Source organism: Mobula birostris, chromosome 14 (genome assembly GCF_030028105.1).
Source record: "Mobula birostris isolate sMobBir1 chromosome 14, sMobBir1.hap1, whole genome shotgun sequence".
Taxonomy (NCBI): Eukaryota; Metazoa; Chordata; class Chondrichthyes; order Myliobatiformes; family Myliobatidae; genus Mobula; species Mobula birostris.
In genome coordinates this window covers 51,637,532-51,659,045 of record NC_092383.1, presented here as the reverse complement: position 1 = coordinate 51,659,045, position 21,514 = coordinate 51,637,532, and the positions used below count along the sequence as shown (strand labels likewise).

Here is a 21,514-nt window from a genome sequence, read left to right as displayed (position 1 = left end):
AAATGAACCTTTGAACCTTTAAACAGCATGCATATGGGGTGGCACAACCGTGCAGCTAGTAAGGAGCTGTCACCTCACAGCAACAGGGATCTTGGTCCAATTCTGACCTCAGGTTCGGTCTGAGCGGAGCTTGCACGTTCTTTCTGTGATCAAGTGAGATTCCTCTGGGTGCTTTGTTTTCTTCCCACATCCCAAAGATGTAGAGGAAAGTAGGTTGACTGAGCACTGTAAATTGCCCCTAATGTGCAGGTGAGTGTTAGAACTGGGAGAAAGTTGATGAAAATATGGGGAGAAAAAAAAGATGAATATAGCATTAGCTTAAATAGGTGATTGCAGGCTGAGGGTGGCAGACACCAACAGAGTCAACAAACTCATCCGTAAGGCCAGTCATGTTGTGGGGATGGAACTGGACTCTCTCACGGTGGTGTCTGAAAAGAGGATGCTGTCTAAGTTGCATGCCATCTTGGTCAATGTTTCCAATCCACTACGTACTGTACTGGGTGGGCACAGGAGTACACTCAGCCAGAGACTCATTCCACCGAGATGCAGCACAGAGCGTCATAGGAAGTCATTCCTGCCTGTGGCCATCAAACTTTACAGCTCCTCCCTTGGAGGGTCAGACACCCTGAGCCAATAGGCTGGTCCTGGATTTATTTCATAATTTACTGGCATAATTTACATATTACTATTTAACTATTTATGGTTCCATTACTATTTATTATTTATGGTGCAACTGTAACGAAAACCAATTTCCCCCGGGATCAATAAAGTATGACTATGACTATGACTATGTAGTGTGTGGGCCGAGGGGCCTATTTCTATGTTGTATCTCCATATGACTCTATGATCCTTAATACCACAGCATGTGAGGCATGCTCGGTTTTAAACCAAGTGTGAGCTTCCTGGCAGCCAGCAGTCTGTGTAACTTTCCAACCTCAGTGGGAGAAGCTTGCAACTTGGCACTAAACAGTGTGAGTAACTTTGCTTACACAGGACAATGCGAATACTGTATGCAGCAGTGCTCTGTGAACAACCTCACACCAGGGAGTGCAAGTTACTTCGCACTAAATTCTGTGAGTAAAATTCCCAAACTGGGTGTGAAACCCATCTGTAGCAATGCTCAACCCCAGCCAACAGCACTCTGAGCTCCAGGAACCTGGGTTCAATGCTGACCTAAGGAGCTGTTTGTGTAGATTTTGAACATCCCCCCTTTAATCAAAGGGATTCTGTTGGCAGCTTTAGTTTTTGTCCCACATTCCAAAGGCTAAATGGCTACTATATATTACTCTTTGGTTTAATAAGTGGTAAAAGAATCAAAGGGAATTGAAGGCAAATAGGTGGGAAAACTGCAGGGCAAATAGGAGAGGGGGAATGGAACTAATGTGTGGACCATTGCTCTGTTGAAAGTTAGCATAGACCTGATGGGCCAAATGGCCTCCTATATTGCAGTAGGTAATGTGGGAAAGTCAGCTTTGAGGAGAATGACTAGTCTTTGCAAAGGGAAGTAAGTGTGCAAGAAGGGGGTGGATATAAAAAAATGAAATGGAATCCTTCTGTGAGAAGAAAGGTAAAGCTGAAAGAAGACAATCTGCAAACACTGAAAATGAGCAACACATAAATTCTGGAGGAACTCAACGTGTCAGGCATCATCAATGGACAGTTGGTGCTTTGGAACTAGAAAAGAAAGGGGCAGGAGCCAGAATAATAAGATGGGGGAAGAGCTGGCAGGTGATAGGTGAGTCCAGGTGAGGGGGAAGGTAGATGAGTGGAAGTTGTGAGAGGGCATAGAATACTTACTAAATGCAGATATACCATTAAACGTTTATATACAGCAGGATGTTGAGACACAGGAAATAAGCATACAGTGTCAAGATCACAAGAAACAAGGAGCAGGACTAGTAAACCAAGCCTGTCCCGCCTTTCAATATGATCCTGATCAGTCCGCGCTGGTCCCAGCTTGTCTCCTGTGCCAGTTGCCATTGACCTCAACCTTTCAAAAGCTTATCTCCACCTTAGAAATATCTAACTATTTGCATCCACCACCCTTGGGGAACAGAAATGTCACCAGGTTCGGATATGGCCCAAGTGCGGAGTGAGAGACACTGAAGTGGGTCGATATTTCACAGACTTTAGTGTGAACTATGTTAAAGGGAAAAAGAAAACAATAAATGCTAGGCCAAACAGGGCTGTTGACTAAACTACTCAAATGGAAAACGAAGCCTACACTGCGGCTGAAAAGAACAACTAAGAATAAAACGAATATCGCTAGTCTTCAGAGTCAGTTGACTCGACAGTCCGATTTCTCAGGCAAGGCGGAATGCAGATAACAAAGTGTAGCTGTGTCCTGGGTTCAAGTCTCGACCAACACTACGACGGAGTGAATGTAGTTAAATACTATCACAATGAAACAATAATTAGCTGACACGTGCATATTCACAAGCCCAATTGTGAATCTGATGCATTGTCGAATCCATGGTTGTGACAAGGAAATTCCAGAGATTCACAATGTTCTGTGAGAAGAATTGTCCACACACCTGGGTTTTAAGTGATTATTATGTAGCCATGTCCTGTTGTTCGTGACTCTCCCTACAGTGCAAACATCTCAACCCCTACCCTGCATCTTAGATATTTAAATAAAATTACTACTTATTTACTAAACTCCAAGGAATACTGACTCAAACTGTCGAGCCTCTCATCTCAGGAATTAGCCAGGTGAATCTCGTCTGGATGCATTCAATTCTTCCATTTCCCTTTTTAGGTAGGCTAACAATTAGAAGGCAAATGGTATTAAAATAGGATTGGACTTGATTTATTATTGGTGTCATGTGTATCGAGATACAGTGAAAAGCTTGTCTTGTATACTGTTCATAGAGATCAAATCATTATACCGAACATTGTGGTAGAACAAGATAAAACAATAACAATGCAGAATAAAGTGTAATGTCTACTGAGAAAGTACAGTGCAGGTAAACAATAAGGTGCAAGGTCATAACAAGGTCAGTTGTGAGGTCAAGAGTCCATCCTATCGTACTTGAGAAAAGTTCACTAGTCTTAAAGCAGCAGGCCAACAGCCTGTCCTTGAGCCAGTCATTTTTGCATCTCTTTCCTGATGGAAAAGGGAAGAACAAAGAATGACCAGGTTTGGGGGGGTGGGGTTGATTATGTTAGCTGCTTTACTGAGGTAGTGAGAAGTAGACAGAGTTTATAGAGATCTGCTTTATGTTGGTTTATTGTCAAAATAGCAAAATCCTTCTGAAGCTGTGCAGGCTGTGGTGAGAATTCACCTGCAGTATTGTGACAGCCTGGACTCAACTAAACTGCAAATCCTTAGATTTATTCGAGGGAAGCAGCAATCATTCTGTGAGAAGAAAGTAAATAACACTGGCAAATGCTAACTGGAATTCATAACTGTAAGAAGCAAATGAGAGATTTTGATCAATGGGACAGATCTAGAGAAGCTCTTCCCTCCTGCTGGAGACTGTGGAGCAAGGGCACATGATTTAACTAGTGAGAAATGAGATGAGGAAAATTTCTTAATGCAGAATGTTACAAGTCAGTGGATATCTTGGCTCCTGGGACCCATGGAAGCTCAGCACAGATTCTGTGGACTGAAGAGCTTGCTTCCATGTTGTATGACTCTGAGTTTCTTGAACGCCATTAAGGCCAGCGCCTTACAGCAACAGTGACGAGGGCTCAGTCCTGACCTTGGAAACTGTCTCTGTAGAGGCTACACGTTCTTCCTATGGGTTTCTTCATGGTGCTTTGGTTTCCTCCCAATGATGTGAAGATTGGAAGTTTAATTGACCACTGTAAATTGCCCCTAGTGTATAGGAAGGGGTTGTTGAGAATGTTGTGAGAATTTTAAGAAAAGATTAATGTAGGATTAGAGGAAATGGGTTGGCAAAGGCAATGGGCCAAAGAGCCTTTTTCCATGCTGTACCTTTTCTATGAAATGGGAATCCAGCCTGAAACTGGTCATGAAGCTTTTGGTCAGGTATTAATTTACTTAACAGTGGAGAAGATTCAGGAATTCAAACACTATTTCTATCTGGTTCTTGCACTGTAGAAAATAAAGCAGCTATTTCAAGAAACATAGACTCAAAAAATTCAGCAGATGCTGGAAATCTTGAGAGACACATCCAAAATGCTGGAGGGCCTCAACAACTCAGACAGCACCTATGGAGGGGAATAAACAGTTATCATTTCTTGCCGAGTTCCTGCATTTTTCTGGGTGTGATTTCAAGAAGAGTGACATGAAAGTGTACAGCATTATCTTAGGCAATGTGGAGAGTTTAGTAGGCAATCTTTGTCTGGGGATCGCTGTAGAATGTAAACAGTTTTGCACCAGAGCACATGAGCTGCCTCTTACTAGAGCAGTAGGTAACCCACTAGATAACTGACATTGAAGCACCAGGCATAATTGGGAGACCTTTTTCCAAAATGTCATACAATCCAAATCATGTGTGGCCGGTTTCTGTAGATTTCCTAAATTTCGTCAGCGAGTAGTTCTGAAATTAATATACTTATACTTAAACTGATATTATACTTATACATAGGAGAGGTCATTCAGCTCAGCTCACACAGATTATCTCCCAGGAAGCAAATGCCATTATTCTAATCCTCTTTTCCTTATTTCCCTGTGGCCTGCAACTTATTCTCTCACACAAGTCCATCAGCTTCCTCAGAATCAGAATCAAAATCAGGTTGACTATCAGTGACATATAGTATGTCATGAAAATTGTTGTTTTACAGCAGCACTACAGTGCAAAGCATAAAATATATTATGAATTATAATATATATACTGTATTAAAAATAATTTGGTGCAAAAATAGTGAAGTTGATTTCCTGATGGCAAAGGGGAAGAAGCTGTTCCTAAAATGTTGAGTGTGTTTCTTTGGGCTCCTGTACCTCCTCTCTGATGGCAACGGTGAACAAAGGTCATGTCCTGGGTGATGGGGCTCCTTAATGATGGACGTCGCCTTTTTGAGGCATTGCCTTTTGAGGAGTCCTCAATGCTGGGGAGGCTAGTGCCCATGATGGAGCTGGCTGAGTCAACGATCCTTTGCAGAATTTTCTGATCCAGTTCAGTGGCCCCTCCGTACCAGGTGGTAATGCAGCCACTTCGAATGCTCTCTATAGTACATCCGTAGGAATTTGCTGGTTTGATTTTTACTTCAATTAACCTTCTCCAAGGAGAGTAGACAATTTTATTATTATTACATCTTTGGTTAGTAGGAGGACAACAGAGCACTCAGAGGAACTCCATGTGATTACAGGGTGATCAGTGGTCTGCTGAGGGCCCTGATGGTGTACCTGGCAGGGCATTGAAAATCTGTGCTATCCAACTGGTGGGAGTGTTCAAGAACACCTTCAATCTTTCACCGCAGAGGCCGGAGGTTCCCACCTCCTTCAAAAGGCTGAAAATTATACCAATGCCCAAGGGAATCAGGGCAAGCTGCCTCAACTATCATCTCGTAGTTGCATTTACATCTACTGTGATGAAGTGTTTTGGGGCGTTAATCATGGCCAGAATCAGCTCTTGCCTATGCAAGTGCCTGGATTGCCTATTGCAGCAATAGATCTATAGTGGATGCAATCTCACAGGCTGTGCACTCGGCCTTGGATCACCTGGACAATAGCAATACCTACATCAGGCTGCTTTTTATTGATTACAGCTCAGCATTCAACATCTTCATACCCTCAGTTCTAATCAACAAACTCCAAATCCTGGGCCTCTGTACCTCTCTCTGCAACTGGATCCTTGACTTCCTCACTGGGAGACCACATGCTTCTCCTCCTTGCTGACAATCAACACTGGTGCGCCCCAAGGATGAGTGCTTAGCCCACTGCTGCACCAAAAGTTCAAAGTTCAAAGTAAATTTTATTAGCAAAATACATATACGTCACCACATGCAGCCCTGAGATTATTTTCTTGCAGGCATATTCTGCAAATCTATAGAATAGTAACTATAAAAGGGTCAGTGAAAGATCAACCAGAGTGCAGAAGACAACAAACTGTGCAAATGCAAATATAAATAAATTGCAATAAATAAAGAATTCATGAAATAACAAGATAAAGTGTCCTTAAAATGAGATAACTGATTGTGGAAACACCTCAATGGATGGGCAAGTGAGTGTAGTTATCCCCTTTTGCTCAGGAGCCTGATGGTTGTGGGGAAGCAACTGTTCTTGAATGTGGTGGTGTAAGTCCTGAGGCTCTTGTACTTTCTACCTGATGGCAGCAGCAAGAAAAGGGCTTGGCCTGGGTGAAAAAGGATCCATCAAAGAGGATCTTTGATGATGGATGCAGCTTTCCTATGACAGTGTTTCATCTAGATAGTTGTAGTCATAGTCATACTTTATTGATCCTGAGGGAAACTGGTTTTCGTTACAGTTGCACCATAAATAATTAAATAGTAATATGTAAATTATGCCAAGAAATAAGTCCAGGACCAGCTTATTGGCTCAGGGTGTCTGACCCTCCAAGGGAGGAGTTGTAAAGTTTGATGGCCACAGGCAGGAATGACTTCCTATGACGCTCTGTGTAGCATCTCGGTGGAATGAGTCTCTGGCTGAATGTACTCCTGTGCCCAACCAGTCCATTATGTAGTGGATGGGAGACATTGTCCAAGATGGCATGCAACTTGGACAGCATCCTCTTTTCAGACACCACAGCATCCTCTTTTCAGACACCACCGTCAGAGAGTCCAGTTCCATCCCCACAACATCACTGGCCTTACGAATGAGTTTGTTGATTCTGTTGGTGTCTGCTACCCTCAGCCTGCTGCTCCAGCACACAACAGCAAACATGATAGCACTAGCCACTACAGACTCGTAGAACATCCTCAGCATCGTCCGACAGATGTTAAAGGACCTCAGTCTCCTCAGGAAATAGAGACGGCTCTGACCCTTCTTGTAGACAGCCTCAGTGTTCTTTGACCAGTCCATTTTATTGTCAATTCGTATCCCCAGGTATTTGTAATCCTCCACCATGTCCACACTGACTCCCTGGATGGAAACAGGGGTCACCGGTACCTTAGCCCTCCTCAGGTCTACCACCAGCTCCTTAGTCTTTTTCACATTAAGCTGCAGATAATTCTGCTCACACCATGTGACAAAGTTTCCTCCCGTAGCCCTGTACTCAGTCTCATCTCCTTTGTTGATGCATCCAACTATGGCAGAGTCATCAGAAAACTTCTGAAGATGACAAGACCCTGTGCAGTAGTTGAATTGTGCTCAATGGTTGGAAGGGATTTACTCGTGACCTACTGGGCCAAATCCATTACCTTCTGTAGGATTTCCCATTCAAAGGCATTGGTGATTCAGTATCAAGTAGTGACGCACCTAGTCAATACACTCTCCATTACACAGAAGCTTGTCAAAGTTTTAGATGATGTGCCAAATCTCCACAGATTCCTAAGAAAGTAGAGGTGCTGCCGTGCTTTCTTCGCAATTGCACGTCCTCGCTGGATCCAGGACAGATCCTCTGAAATAGTAACACCGAGGAATTTATTTCAATGAGGTGTGCAACACTAGATCTGCTATTCCCTCTTGTAATTTACAGTTTTTTTATTATTATGTGTTGTGTTATTATTATTTTGTATTGGGCACGTGGCCAAGTGGTTAAGGCGTTGGTCTAGTGATCTGAAGGTCGCTAGTTTGAGCCTCAGCTGTGGCAGCGTGTTTGTGTCCTTGATCAAGGCACTTAACCACACATTGCTCTAGTGTCTGTGCGGGGAGTGGCGCCCCACACAGACTTCCAATCTGCATCTTGTAAGGCATGAAGATGCCCAACGCAGGCCTCTTATGGTCTGAGTTGACGTTCCCTCCCCCACCTTTGTTATTATGCATAGCAAAGCAGTGCTGCTGCAAAACAAGAAATCTGACGACATGTGCCAGTGATATGCTCAGGGTCAAATCTCGATCCCTGGAGATGTGAGGCAACAGCACCATTTGCTTTTCTGATTCCATCCCCAAGGAAATAAAATAATTATTGATTTTCACAACTCCTGGTGTTGAAAGCAATTGTAGACGTTTTCAGAACCTTTCTGAATTCTCAATCTGCAATTTAAGGATGAGCCCAAAGAAACTGCAGTTAGCAGCCTAGAAGAAACATCACAGGGACAGTAAAAAAAAACAAAAAAAGCCCAACAGTGCAAAGTTTGTATGTGGACTCCATTAAGCTGAATGCCCATGAGATATAGACATTGTAGTTTGAATAGCTGTCTCCATTTTTGAAGGTGCAATAGTTAGAGTCTGATGTTGATGCTTCAGCAAATGAAGATCTCTATCTATAAGTTAAGGCAGTCCTCATTTTATTCTGTGTTCACTAATTTTGTCAGCTCCAGACACTGTATATTTTAAAGTGGATTCATCAAATTTTCCCCCCTCCCACTAACCTCGAGTGTTATCAACTATGGATTAACCCTATTTTCTTCAACATTCATAACTCTCTAAGCTTTGGAGTACCTGATTGGACTTGAAAAAACTTAGGAACAGTTTCTGAGAGCTCTAATGGGAGGCATTATGAAAAGAATCTTTTTGTTCATGGACATGCTATGTGCCTTCGTTGAGTCTGCACAACGACAGCAGCAAAGGGCTCAGTGCAGTGGCAGCAATGTTATTCTGCAAATGATCTCCAGGTGGCATACAAGAGCAACACAAGGCTTTCTCCCTTTCCACTTTTGGGAAGGCCCAATTTTAATGATTCAGAAGCAAATTCAGATTCAGATTCATCTAGTTATCACATGTACAATGTGGCATACAGTGAAAAACATTATTTACGTTAACAGCCACAACATGAGCATGTGCTGGGGGCAGACCACAGGTGTTGCAACACCAACAAAGCATGCTCACAATGAACTTACTCCTATCCCATGTGGTTAGATAGAGACCGAGGAATGTTGCATAAAGAAAGCCGCAGTCAAAAGTTCACACTATATAACTATCCGATCTGACTCTTCACCACTAAGAGGAGATGCTAAAGCTGGGCACCATGGAGGTGTAGTGGTTAGCACGATGTTATTTCAGCTGGGGGCATTGGAGTGTGGAATTCAGTTTTATCTCCGAATGCAAGGAGTTTGTATGTTCTCCCCATGACCATGTGGGCTTCTCCTTGGTGCTCTGGTTTCCTCCCACAGTCTAAAGATGTACTGGTTGATCAGTTAATTGGTCATTGTATATTGTCCTGTGATTGGGCTAGGGTTAAATAGGGGGCTTGTTGGGTGATGTGGTTCATTGAACCAGAAGGGCTTGTTCTGTGCTGTATCTCTAAATGAAATAAAATAATTAAAAGGCAGTTCGGGTCACTTAACAGTGACTGCATTTAAAATATAAATCATTTACTGTGATGTTCTTTTAAAACCTTGAGGTTAAGGAGCACATTATGGGGAGAAGAAATACTGAGTAGCGGATGTTAAAGGGCAGGTTATGTGCTGAGTAGTGATTATTAAAGCAAAGTGTTTTCCTTTTGTTTTTAGCTGCTTGGATGAAAGAGAAGTCATCTCCTGGAGATAACAGATATAATGGTAACATGCTCCTCACAGCTGCTGAACATTCCATCTGTACGTAACCTCCCTTCCTATTAATAGAAATAGATGTGTTAAATCCAGCCCATCCAGGTGTACTTGCAAGGGGATCCTGACCAGCACTGCAATAGCATTGTAGTAACTCTTTCAGAAACAACTTGAGCTTCCAAGTTATCTATTGTTCCTGATCAATGCAGATAGAACTGGGCATTGTAGAGGACCCTGTCATTATGAAGAGCAGTCAGTCTAGCAATGGTTGCTCTGAAAAGGCATAATGCCATTAAAAGGAATACTAATTCATTTCATTGCATGGTCTTAGTGAAATAGAAAAAAACTGACAAACAACTTTATTGAAAATTATCCATATAGGAGTATTGTGCACTTTTACAAAGGGCACTGCTTTGCTACATATTCACACAATGCCTAATTAGAGAGAGGTGTGTGTGTGTGTGTGTGTGTGTGTGTGTGTCTGTGTGAGTGTGTGCCTGTGTGTGTGTGTGTGTATGTGTGTGTCTATGTGTGAGTGAGTGTGTGTGTGTGTGTGTGTGTGTGTGTGTGTGAGAGAGAGAGAGAGAGAGGTATTGAAGGGGGTAGAATTTCCCTGTGGAAAACAGAGGAAATATATTGGAGTTAAATTTAATCTTCTGTCTAAAGCATCTGTATAGGAGTGGTGGAGTGTGGAATTCACTACCTGAAACAGTGGGTGAGAGGGAAAAAATACCCTTATGATGTTTAAAACTGAACCGAATTGTAAGGAATATGGCCATGGACTTAGAACATGTGAATGGGATTGGCCTCAGCGCTGTTTTTTGGGTTGGCAGAGGCATATCAGTTCAAATAACTGCCTTCTTTGCTAGCAATTTCCATGACTCAAAGAGTCTGTGCCAAGAGTACGAAGCGTCCTTCGGAGTTTACATCAAAGTTTCACCTTTATTGTAGCAAGGTGGTATTTCTTAACACTGCATAATGGCACAATGGGTTTCCAAATATAAGTGATGTGGTAATGTTTTACTTGGTTGTCAGTTAAAATCAAATAATTACTAAAACTCAGCCCATTGCCTCTCTGGCTGGGACCTGACGTGGTCTGTGCAAGGTTTCTTGACATAAAAGAATGTTTATTTCTGAATGAGATAAACTCACAGGAGTAGGATCTCAAAATCAGTGTTTCAGAGATAATGTCATATGGGAATTGGGATTAATCATTTTATAATACTTTCTGATTTTGCAGACTCTGTCAGTACTCAGTCTTTCCACGACCCACTCCAGGTTCTGACGAATGAGCAGTCTGTATTAGGGTCCCTTCAACTGGTTGTTACCGAGTGCCAAAATGTGGTTGGCCCTGCAGTTTTCCCTTCTTACTGAGACGTTTACATTGCTTCCTTTAATCACAGGGCCAGGATCAGGAATTCATCTGTATGGCAATGAACTCATGTGTGCATCATTTCCCTCCTCCTTAAAGTCTATTGAGTGGAGTGATTTCATGTGTGCTTATTGTGCCACAGGTCAGTGGACCCTGTTCGTGTTGTACATCTGGTAATCAGTGCACATTGGAAGGATAAAGAGATGGAATATTACAGATTAAGAAAAGAAAGACCGAAATTAATGTAGTTAAAATGGAGCCTTGGTTAAAGCAAGTACATGAAACTGTTATAAAGAGCTGGTACTAAAACCCACATCCTTATTTTTTTGTTTTGCCTGTTTTCTTTGATTTTGAGAGGTGGTACATACTTATACAGTATGTATGTTTATAATTGTATAAGAGGGAAATGAGGAGGTCTAAAAGAAAGCATGAGCTTGTTTTAGCAGACGAAGTGAAGGAGAATCTCAAGGGCTTCTATAGACATATTAAGCACAAAAGGATAGCAAGGAACAAGATTGGTCATCTTGAAGATCAGCATGGTCATCTATGCATGGAGTTGAAAGAGATGGGGTGATCTAAGTGGAACTTTTACAACTGTATTTATTTGGGAGATGTACACAGAGTCTATAGGACTGAGGCAAAGCAGCAGTTAGATATGGACTGTTTCAGATTACATAGGAGGAGGCGCTTTCTGCCTTGAGGCAAATTAGGATGAACAAATCCCCAGGGATTGAGAAGATGTCCTCTCGGACCTTCTGGGAGGCAAGTGCAGAAATTGCAGGGACTCTGGCAGAGGTATTTAAAATATCCTTAGCTATTAGTGAGGTGCTGGAGGATTAGAGGATAGCTAATGTTCTGCTGTTTAAGAAATGGTCTAAGAATAAGCTGAGAAATTATAGGCTGGTGAGCCTGACATCAGTAGTGGGTAGGTTATTCTGAGAGACTGGACATATTAATACTTGGATAAATAAGGACTAACTAGAGAGCGTCAACATGGTTTTGTGCATGGTAGGTCATTTCTACCCAATCATGTAATGTTTTTCGTTAAGGTTATCATGAATGTTGATGAAGGTATAAGGCAATGGATGTTGTCCACATGGACTTTAGCAAGGTCTTTGACAAGGTCCTGTATGGGAGACTGGTCAAGAAGATTCAGTCGCTTGGCATTCAGGAAGGGGTAGTAAATTGGATTCGCCATTGGCTTTGCGGGTGACACCAGAGAGTGGTAGTAAATTGTTGCCTCTTTGACTGGAGGCTTGTGACTAGTGGTGTGCTGCACGGCTTGGTGCTGGGTCCATTATTGTTTGCATCTACAAACGTTTGTATTTCAACAACCAGGATGATAAGATTGGAAGCATAGTGGATAGTGTGGAAGGTTATCAAAGTTTGCAGTGAGATGTGGACAAGCAGGAAAAAATTGGCTGAAAAATGGCAGATGGAACAATGTTGACAAATGTTAGCTGATGGCCTTGGAGGGTAGGATTTACATGGAGAGTGATGGGGCACTGAGGACTGCAGTAGAACAGATGGATCTGGGAATGCAGATTCATAATTCCTTGAAAGCAGCATCAGAGGTAGATAAGGCTATAAAGAAAGCTTTTTAGTACATTGGGCTTCAATCAAAGTATTGAGTATCAGTTGGGATGTTATGTTGAAGTTGTATAAGATGTTGCTGAGGTCTAATTTAGAACATTGTGTGCCGTTCTGGTCACCTACCGACAGGAAAGATATCAATAAGATTGAAAGAGTGCAGAGAAAATTTACAAGAATGTTGCTGGGACTGGAGGCCACAAGCTGTAGGGAGAGGTTGAGTAAGTTAGGACTTCATTCCTTGAAGCCTAGGAGAATGAAGGGAGTTTTGGTTAGTGGTATACAAAATTATGACAGGTATAGATACAGTACAAGCAACCTTTTTCCATTGAGGTTGGGTGAGACTAGGTCATGGGTTTAGGGTGAAAGGTGAAATGCTTAAGGGGAAAATGAAGGGTAATATCTTCATTCAGAGGGTGGTGAGAGTGAGGAAGTGGTGAATGTGGGTTTGATTTTGACATTTAAGAGAAGTTTGGATAGGTACACCGATGGGGGGTATATGGAGGGCTATGGTCTAGGTGTGGGTCAATAGGACCAGGCAGAATAATAGTTCAGCATGAACTAGATAAGCTGAATGATCTGTTTCTGTGCTATAGTTCTCAATGACTCCATATCAATAATGAATTGTCTTAATGCTTGTTCTATTTTAAACTTTACCTTTACTAAAGGCAGTTGTAACCTTCGAAGTATTAAGAACTATATCAATGATAGCATCCCTCCGCTCCTTCAGGTCCTAGAGAGAAGGGTTCATATTTCCTCTGTAGCACGCATAACTATTGCTTGTCTGTGACCACCTACACAACATGTCTGATTTTGTGCTCTTCTAAATTCAATTCACTTTTCTATTTATCTCTCCTCTCCTTTATGATCTTACTTTTTAATTTTAATTTTATTTTAATTTGATAGCCTATTTTATAATTTTCAACTACTTCCACCCCTCCATTAAATATTAAAGATATTCCTGATTGATGAGTTTGATTGGTTCATCCCAGATCCACTTGAGAAAGCAAAGAGTCATAAACTCCACACACACAAAAGGGAAAAATAAAAATAGTGAGTGATTATGTCATTGCTGTTAAGCTTTGTAACTTCAGAAACTAATCAACAGAAAAACACAAGAGCCGGGATGATCGGCCACGTAGGTTATCTCTCCTTTTCTTCAGTGAGGCACTCATATATGGCACAGCGAGTCCTGCTGAAGGTTCTCGGCCTGAAACGTTGACTGCACCTCTTCCTAGAGATGCTGCCTGGCCTGCTGTGTTCACCAGCAACTTTTATGTGTGTTGCTTGTAATAACGTATGCTATTTACATACGAGGGGTGATTGATAAGTACGTAGCCTAAGGTAGAAGGAGTCAATTTTAGAAAACCTAGCACATTTATTTTTCAATATAGTCCCCTCCTACATTTACACACTTAGTCCAGCAGTCATGGAGCATACGGATCTTGGACCTCCAGAAAGTGTTCTCAGCAGGGGTGATTGATAAGTTTGTGGCCCAAGGGAGAAGGAGATTAGTTATACAGCTCTTGTTTCATGCACATGCAGTTCAACTCTTTCAGTGATTATGCAGAAAGTTTGGAGTTAATAACTCATCTCCTTCTACCTTAGGCCACGAATTTATCAATCACACCTGATTAGTTATTAACTCATGAGTTATTAACTTTAGACTTTCTGGATGATCACTGAAAGAGTTGAACTGGATGTGCATGCAACGAGAGCTGTATAACTCATCTCCTTCTACCTTAGGCCACGAACCTATCAATCACCCCCACTGTGGGCACTTTCTGGAGGTCCAAGATCTATATGCTCCACGACCGCTGGACTAAGTGTGTACATGTAGGAGGGGACTATATTGAAAAATAAATATGCTAGTGCTAGGTTTTCTAAAATTGACTCCTTCTACCTTAGGCCACGAACTTATCAATCACCCCTTGTACTTCTTACATATAGCCCAGAATGAATTGTGTAAACATCAAAGAATGCTTCAGCAAATACTATATGTAGAATATTACTCAAATATCACTGAAATATTAAATACACTGCACTCCTTCCTGCTTAGCTATAAACAACTCAATATAGAATGCATCTCAACTCAATTGCATAATGTATTGCTCTTTAGTCATCTATATACGTATATAAATATACAGTATATCGTATAATATAACTACTATATAGACATCCACAGCATAATAAATTTTAAATTGTCCCATTCAGGCCTAAAGATTTAATTGCTGTGAAGGATTTCTGTGGATAACATCTTCCCTGATGGCAGGTGGGGTGGTGGGGTGTCACTTTACTTGGCTGTGAAACCATCTCAGGTTTGGGGACCTCCTCCATGGTGGTTGTAGGAGTTGACTCTGGGAATACAGGATGTGATTCTGACACCTCTGTGCACCTTTTTTCTCTAACAATTTCCTCTGCTCCTCTCAACTGATCGATGTGTTGTCTCCACTCGATATCAGACATAAACTCCACTATGCAGGAGAGTGGTCCAGTTCAGTCCTCAATCTTTCCAACTACCCATTTTTGATCGCCTCTGTAGTCCCTCGCCAGGACTGTTTGTCCAGGCGTGAAACATTGAACCTCCTTGCTCAAGGAGCCCTCAATTTCTCTCAGCTGTATGTCCTGTATACTCCTTCTGAGATTAGGTTTGGAAGATTGGCTCATGAACAGAATAGCTGGTGAATTGTTGGTTGTGGAATGAGCTGCATTGTGATATGCAAGGAGGAAATTGTCGAGCTTCTGATTTGGTGTCAGTGTGGTGTGTTCTGCTGACATTGCTCTCAGTGTGTTCTTTAGACCCTGGACAAACTTTCGGCCAAGCATTTGTAGCTGGGTGGTACAGTCTGGATATAGTACGTCTTATTCCATTCATTTTCAGGAATGACTGAAACTGCTCCACAATGAACTGTGGTCCATTGTCACTGACTAAGACTTCTGGAACACCAGTCCTTACGAAGAGGCTTCTGAACACATCACCGGTATGCGAGGGAGTAGCAGAGGCTATTGGGAACACTTCTGGCCACTTGGCAGCTGCATCCACTACTACCAAGAAATTCGTGCCCAGGAGTGGCCTGGCAAAATCCACATGAATCCTTTGTCAGGGATGGAGAGGTGCTGCTCTTGGTATCTTCTGGACGTGTTGGCATCCTGAGCAGCTTGATCAGCTGATCTATCCCAGGCCACCAGATAAAGCTTCAAGCCAATGCTTTTATTTTGACCACAACTAGATGACCAGCATGTAGCTCCTCCAACACATCATCTCTCAGCCTGGATGGTACAACAACTCTGAATCCCCACATAAGGCAACCTCCATCAAAGACACGTTCATCCCAATGATGGTAAAAATGGGGGAACTGGAATTTCCACTGCACATTCCAACCATTCTGGATTGCCATTTACACCTGAGACAGTGTGCTTTTTTTCTGGTTTCTCTTTGGATCATCTCTACTGTAATAGGGAGACTTCTGATTTGTATTAGGAGGAATATATCAAGATGAGTGCCCTCTTCTGTATATTTTTCAGACACTTCCTTTTCCAAGGGTAAACAACGCAATACATCAGCATTTCCATGATTAGTGTCTTCTTGAATCCGATCTTGTAATTGTGTCCTCCGGAGAACAGAGCCCATCTCTGTGTTCGTCCTGCTGCTGGTAGTGGAACACCCTTCTGTGGAATGAAAATGGACATCAGTGGTTGATGATCAGTAACGAGGGTAAACTCTCTCCACCACTGCTTGAATTTTCTCAGTACATTTGTGTTATCCTTGTGCGTCAATAATATGGCCATGGAAAGTGATGCTTGGTTTAAAGAATTTACTATTGTCGCATTGTGCTCTGAGCCCATAATCTTCTAGTCTTTTCAACACTCCCTTGAGATTTTGGAGATTCTCCTTATCATCCTCACCAGTAACAATGACATCATCTGGATAACACTGAATGCTTGGTCACCTTGCAACCCACGGCCCATTGCTGTTTTCCAGAATACAGGTGCAGATGCTACTCCAAAAATAAGCCTTTTATAATGATAAAGCTCCTGATGAGTGATTATGGTAAAAAGCAGATAGGACTCTTCTTCCATCTCCATCTGTAGGTAGGCCTCAGCTAAGTCTGCTTTGCTGTAGTGATTGTCTCCAGAAAGGTTTGCAAAATATCCTCTATTCCAGACAGAGGGCATTGATCTACTTTCAGTACTGGGTAGATGGTGACCTTAGAATCACCCCAGATCCTGACAGACCCATCCTTCTTGGCTACTGGGACCACTGGTGTTGCCCACAGGCTCCTCTCAACCTTGAAAATAATTCCTTCAGCCTCCATGCAATCTAGCTCACTGGCTGCTTTATCATGGGCTTTACAAAACTTGGGTGTGGCATTTTCATTTAATGCTGTTTCACCCATTATATGTTTGAGTTTTCCAGTGCCAGCCTTGAATGCTGCTGTGGCATCATCCAGTACCTTCCATAATTTGCTTTCAGTTGACTCAGTTGCAGGGGATGTGGCATGCAAATGGTGGATGGTTCTCCAATCAAGTTGTAGTTGTCTCAGCCAATCATGGACTCATAATGCTGGCCCTCCTGTTTTTACTACATTACAAGCCCAATGTGGCTTGTTGGTTGTTGTATTTTACAGTTGTGAATGTCATTCTACAGGAGTTATCATTTTTCAAGTATGAGTTCTTCGTTGGACATCTGCAGGCTTCAGTTCAGTATGTTTGAAATGCTGTTCAAACTCATTTTGTGGATTGGTTGATTGATTGAGACAGTGCCCAATTCTATTTAAATTAATTTTCTGTTCACTTCTGGTGTAAGCAAATTGCTTGTCTATTGTTAGTTTTCATATTCATAATCTCAAGGCTACTCGGCCCTGTGTCACTCTCATCATTATCAAATTTTTCATTAACAGCCTGCAGATTAGTGATATTTTAAACTGCAACTTGTCTTTTTATCTATTTCTCTTCCTTGTGCAGTCCATTTATTTTTGTCTGTCCAACATGCACTTTGTATGTGTCCTACTTTGTTACATTTTCTGTTTTATGCGAGCCCCTGCCAGAATGGAAACACAACTTGTTCGGCCATTATTAAACCCTACACTGAACTGAGAATGCTTCAATAATCTCTTCAATTCAGCCATGTAAGCTGAAATGGGGTCCCTCTTCCTTTTGGTTCCACTAAAGAATTCTGTAATAAACAATGGTTTCAGTTTAAAAAATTCCTCCATTATTTTCATGATATCAGCCAAGCTCATTTTTGGATTCAGTTAAACTCACAAGCAAACTTCAACAGGGAATTCAATGGTTCTCAATGTAGCTCATAGATTGGAATGGGTAATCCTGGGTTCTAAGTCAGTACTTTGAATACTGATAGCTACCACAATGCAAAGGTGAACTGTTTTGCATCCATCACTCAGGACCCTCATCATCCTGACATGCCCTCTCCACTGGGGTTGAGATACGGCAGCATGAAGACCCACACACAATAATTCAGAAACTTCTTCTTCCCCTCTTCTGTCAGATTTCTGAACAGTCCATGAACTCATGAACACTACCTCATTATTTCCTTATTTTGACTTTACTTATTTGTTTTGTAATTTATAGTTATTTTATATGCTTGCTCTGTACTGCAGCTGCAAAACACTAAATGTCAAGGATTCCAAAGTTTCAAAGGTACATTTAATGTCAGAGAAATGTATACAATATACATCCTGAAACGCTTTTTCTTCGCAACCATCCATGAAAACAGAGGAGTGCCCCCAAAGAATGGATGACAGTTAAATGTTAGAACCCCAAAGTCCCACCCCCCACGTGCAAGTGGCAGCAAGTAACAATCTCCCCTCCCTCCACCAGCATAAAAGGCATTGGCACCCGCCACCGATGCTCAAGTATGAGCAAAGCAACAGCAAAGACACAGACTTGCAGTACCCCAAAGATCACATTGTTCACTCGGTATTCAACATACCACGGGCTCTCTCTCTTCCCAATAAGGGACAGAGACATAACAAACAGCTCACTGGTTTATGATGTTAAAAGTCCTTTGTGTCGCTTTTTCCGAGCTCTGTGCCCAAATATCTCGGGTCTCTGGGCATACAGTCAGAGATCTTCCATCTCCAAAGACACACCAATCTCCTGCAGATGCACCAACCTCCAATCCCCCCATCTCCAGAGTCTCAAGATCCCAGTACTCCGAAGGTGAGCTGAGCTCTTAGGCCGTGCCCTTGGCATGCCAAGCAACAGCCAGTTGTGAAACCCCAAGAGTGGGTCCCATTCCTGCAAAGAACCATAGTCAGCATGTAACTCCAGGTTAGGGTCTTCAAAAGAACCCTGAAAGGGAAAAATAGAGATATTAAAGATGGAGATAGAGCTGTTTCTGAAGATGCAAGCAAAGGAGTTGCAGTTAGGTGCCATTAACCCTCCTAAGCTCCGCCTTCATGTCATCTAACAGCGATAATAAATCTGATTCTCATTCTCATTCCGATTTACACCCTAAATGAAAGGAGAAAGTAGAGAAGTGACATTTGCAACAAAAGACATTGACCAGAGGCAAAGAAAGGCACCTCTGACTGAGTGAAGCAGTTGGGATCACTAGGCAAGGATGAAATTCAGCATTGGGAGCTCGGAGAAGTCCTCCAAGTCGGAAGTGTTACTTGGTAGACTTTGGGGAATCATGGCCAAAAAATGTTCATGTCAAGAAACATATCAGAAGATGCTGACTTGATTTCTACACAAGATCAGCTACATGAAGAATCATAGAATGTAGTGAGATAGACCATGAAGATGCAAGCTCCTTGGTTCAAAGAGAAGTACACAACGCAGCCAGCTGAACCAGCAGTAGCAACTTGAATCTGTAATACCAGTGTGTACATGTGAGGAAAGTTGTTTGGAGAGAAAACAAGGTGGTGTGTTTAAATATGATATTTCTGTAATTCATGTGGGCATAGAACCTAATGCTGCCATCACTTGTATATATGACATAAGTGCCACATGTTGGTGTGCCTTACTGCTAGGTTAGAACAAAGTATGTATTCTTGTTCTGTAAATATAATTGTGATTAGGCTTTATCCTTATATGCCAAAGTATACGGCAGTGTCAGTAACTTCTTTCAACCATGAATGTCTGTTCAGTACTTTTTTTTTTTATCAATTTTACTTTTTTTTCTTTCAAATGAACCTTGAAAATGTATAGATATCACAACATGGAAACATTCCTTCAAATATATTTTCTTACATCTAGCCATCCATGGAGTTCCTATCTAAACCATTAACTAGGGAAATTATCTGACATCCGCTCAAATCTGTGTATGTGGGGAAAATAACTGTGTAGGATCTTGTGCATTTCCTCTTGTACTGAAGGCCTCTGTTAGACAGAATACTGTTCACTAATACTGTTACTATTCACTAAACTGCTCACTGTGGCTGATGAAAAATGCCAAGACAGACTGTGCTTCGTCTCCCCAGGCCGTGATGAGAGATGGATGGATATAGAGGCTGATTCCTCCTGCTCAGGGCAACCTATTCACCTGTGGCAATTTCTGAAAGAACTCTTGCTGAAACCCCACAACTATGGTCGATTTATCCGCTGGCTGAACAAAGAGAAAGGTAAGTGACTTACTCTGCTGGTGTGGTTACATAACTCCTTCTGCCTTTAAAAGATAGGTTCTAGAAGATAAACAATGCACACAAAATGCTGGAGGAACTTGGCAGGTCAGGCAACATCTATAGAAAAGAGTAAACAGTCAACATTTTGGGCCGAGACCCTGCTATATTAGCCTTTATGATGAGAGGGACTGATTTCAAGAATAAGGAAGAAATATTGCACTTAAAGGTTACGGAATCATAGATTCAAACAGCATGAAAAAGTCCTTCAGTCCACTGAGTCTACACTGATTATCAAGCACTAATGCACCAAGAGCCATCGCAGTTCATCCTCATCCTCATCGCAGCTCATCCGCATTCACCCACGACTTACTGCCTGTTACTCTGCTGGCACTTAGGCTACCAATGAAGGCTCTCCATCTCTGTCGGTATTCAGGGCTTCCTTCATCATGGCAGTAGCTTCCTCTTGCTTTTCACTATTGTCAGTCATGCAGGTCCTGGGTAGAGACTCAGGAATACCATCTCACACAGACGCTGAAGAATTCTTCATTGTTGTTTCTGTGATATCACTCCGGAGAAACATTATATCATTTCTTAATGCCTGTATGCATTTCTAAATGACAATGAAAGAGGACTGAGTGTTCTCATAATCTAATAGTTTTGTTTCACCAGTGAAACAAACCCCTGAGTGGTGGAGCACTCTTAGTCTGGCCTCGACCCTTTGACCTGTTTGGCATGTGTGACCATACCAAGAGCCAAAGCCTAAATCCCTGACTCCAGCCAACATAGTTCTCTGGGTCATTGAGGCACACAAACCTCCAAACCACGACGAGGTTGTGGCCCTCTTGGAGAAATTTTCACCCACACTGTAAGGAAAATTTACTATGGCTAATTCACCCACACCTCTTTGGGAGGGGGACAGTAGCTGGAGCACGACAGGAAATCCAGCCAGTCAGAAAGAACACACAATGACAACACATACAACCTCAGATCCATGCGTGGACAAGGTTACTAGTGCTGTGAAGCTGCGCCTCTGCTGTGCTGCTCTTCTTTGTATAATGGCCGTGGCTACAAAGCAACACACTCAAGATGCTGAAGGGAAGCAGCATCAATGGAAATGAATAAAAAGTCAATATTTCCGGTCGAGACTTTTCTTCGGGACGTTTGTTAAACATGTACAAGTCTTAAAGAGCCTGACAGCCCTGATGTAGGGAACGTGATTCTTTTGGCGAATGAGTCTAGGGCCGGGGGGCACAGTTTGAGAACAAAGAGTAAGCTGTATAAGACCGAGATAAGGGGAAATGTCTTTACTCAGGTGGTGGTGAATTCTCTACTCCAAAGGGCTAGAAAAGCTTAATCACTGTGTATACCTGTGTCAGTGTATACCTTCAATATTTCAACCTCAATTAATAATAATTACTTATAATTATTAAAATGAATTGGAATTGCT

At 42.1% G+C, this 21,514-nt stretch overlaps 1 protein-coding gene across 1 annotated transcript in view; it reads left to right on the top strand.

Moving 5' to 3' along the window:
• Positions 1–21,514, top strand: part of spdef (SAM pointed domain containing ets transcription factor) — a 41,295-nt gene that overhangs the window by 19,388 nt on the left and 393 nt on the right. Inside the window, exons 3-4 of the mRNA XM_072277641.1 lie at positions 9,481–9,528; positions 19,927–20,067. Of these exons, the coding sequence (XP_072133742.1) occupies positions 9,481–9,528; positions 19,927–20,067 (189 nt within the window). The remainder of the gene's footprint in view (positions 1–9,480; positions 9,529–19,926; positions 20,068–21,514) is intronic.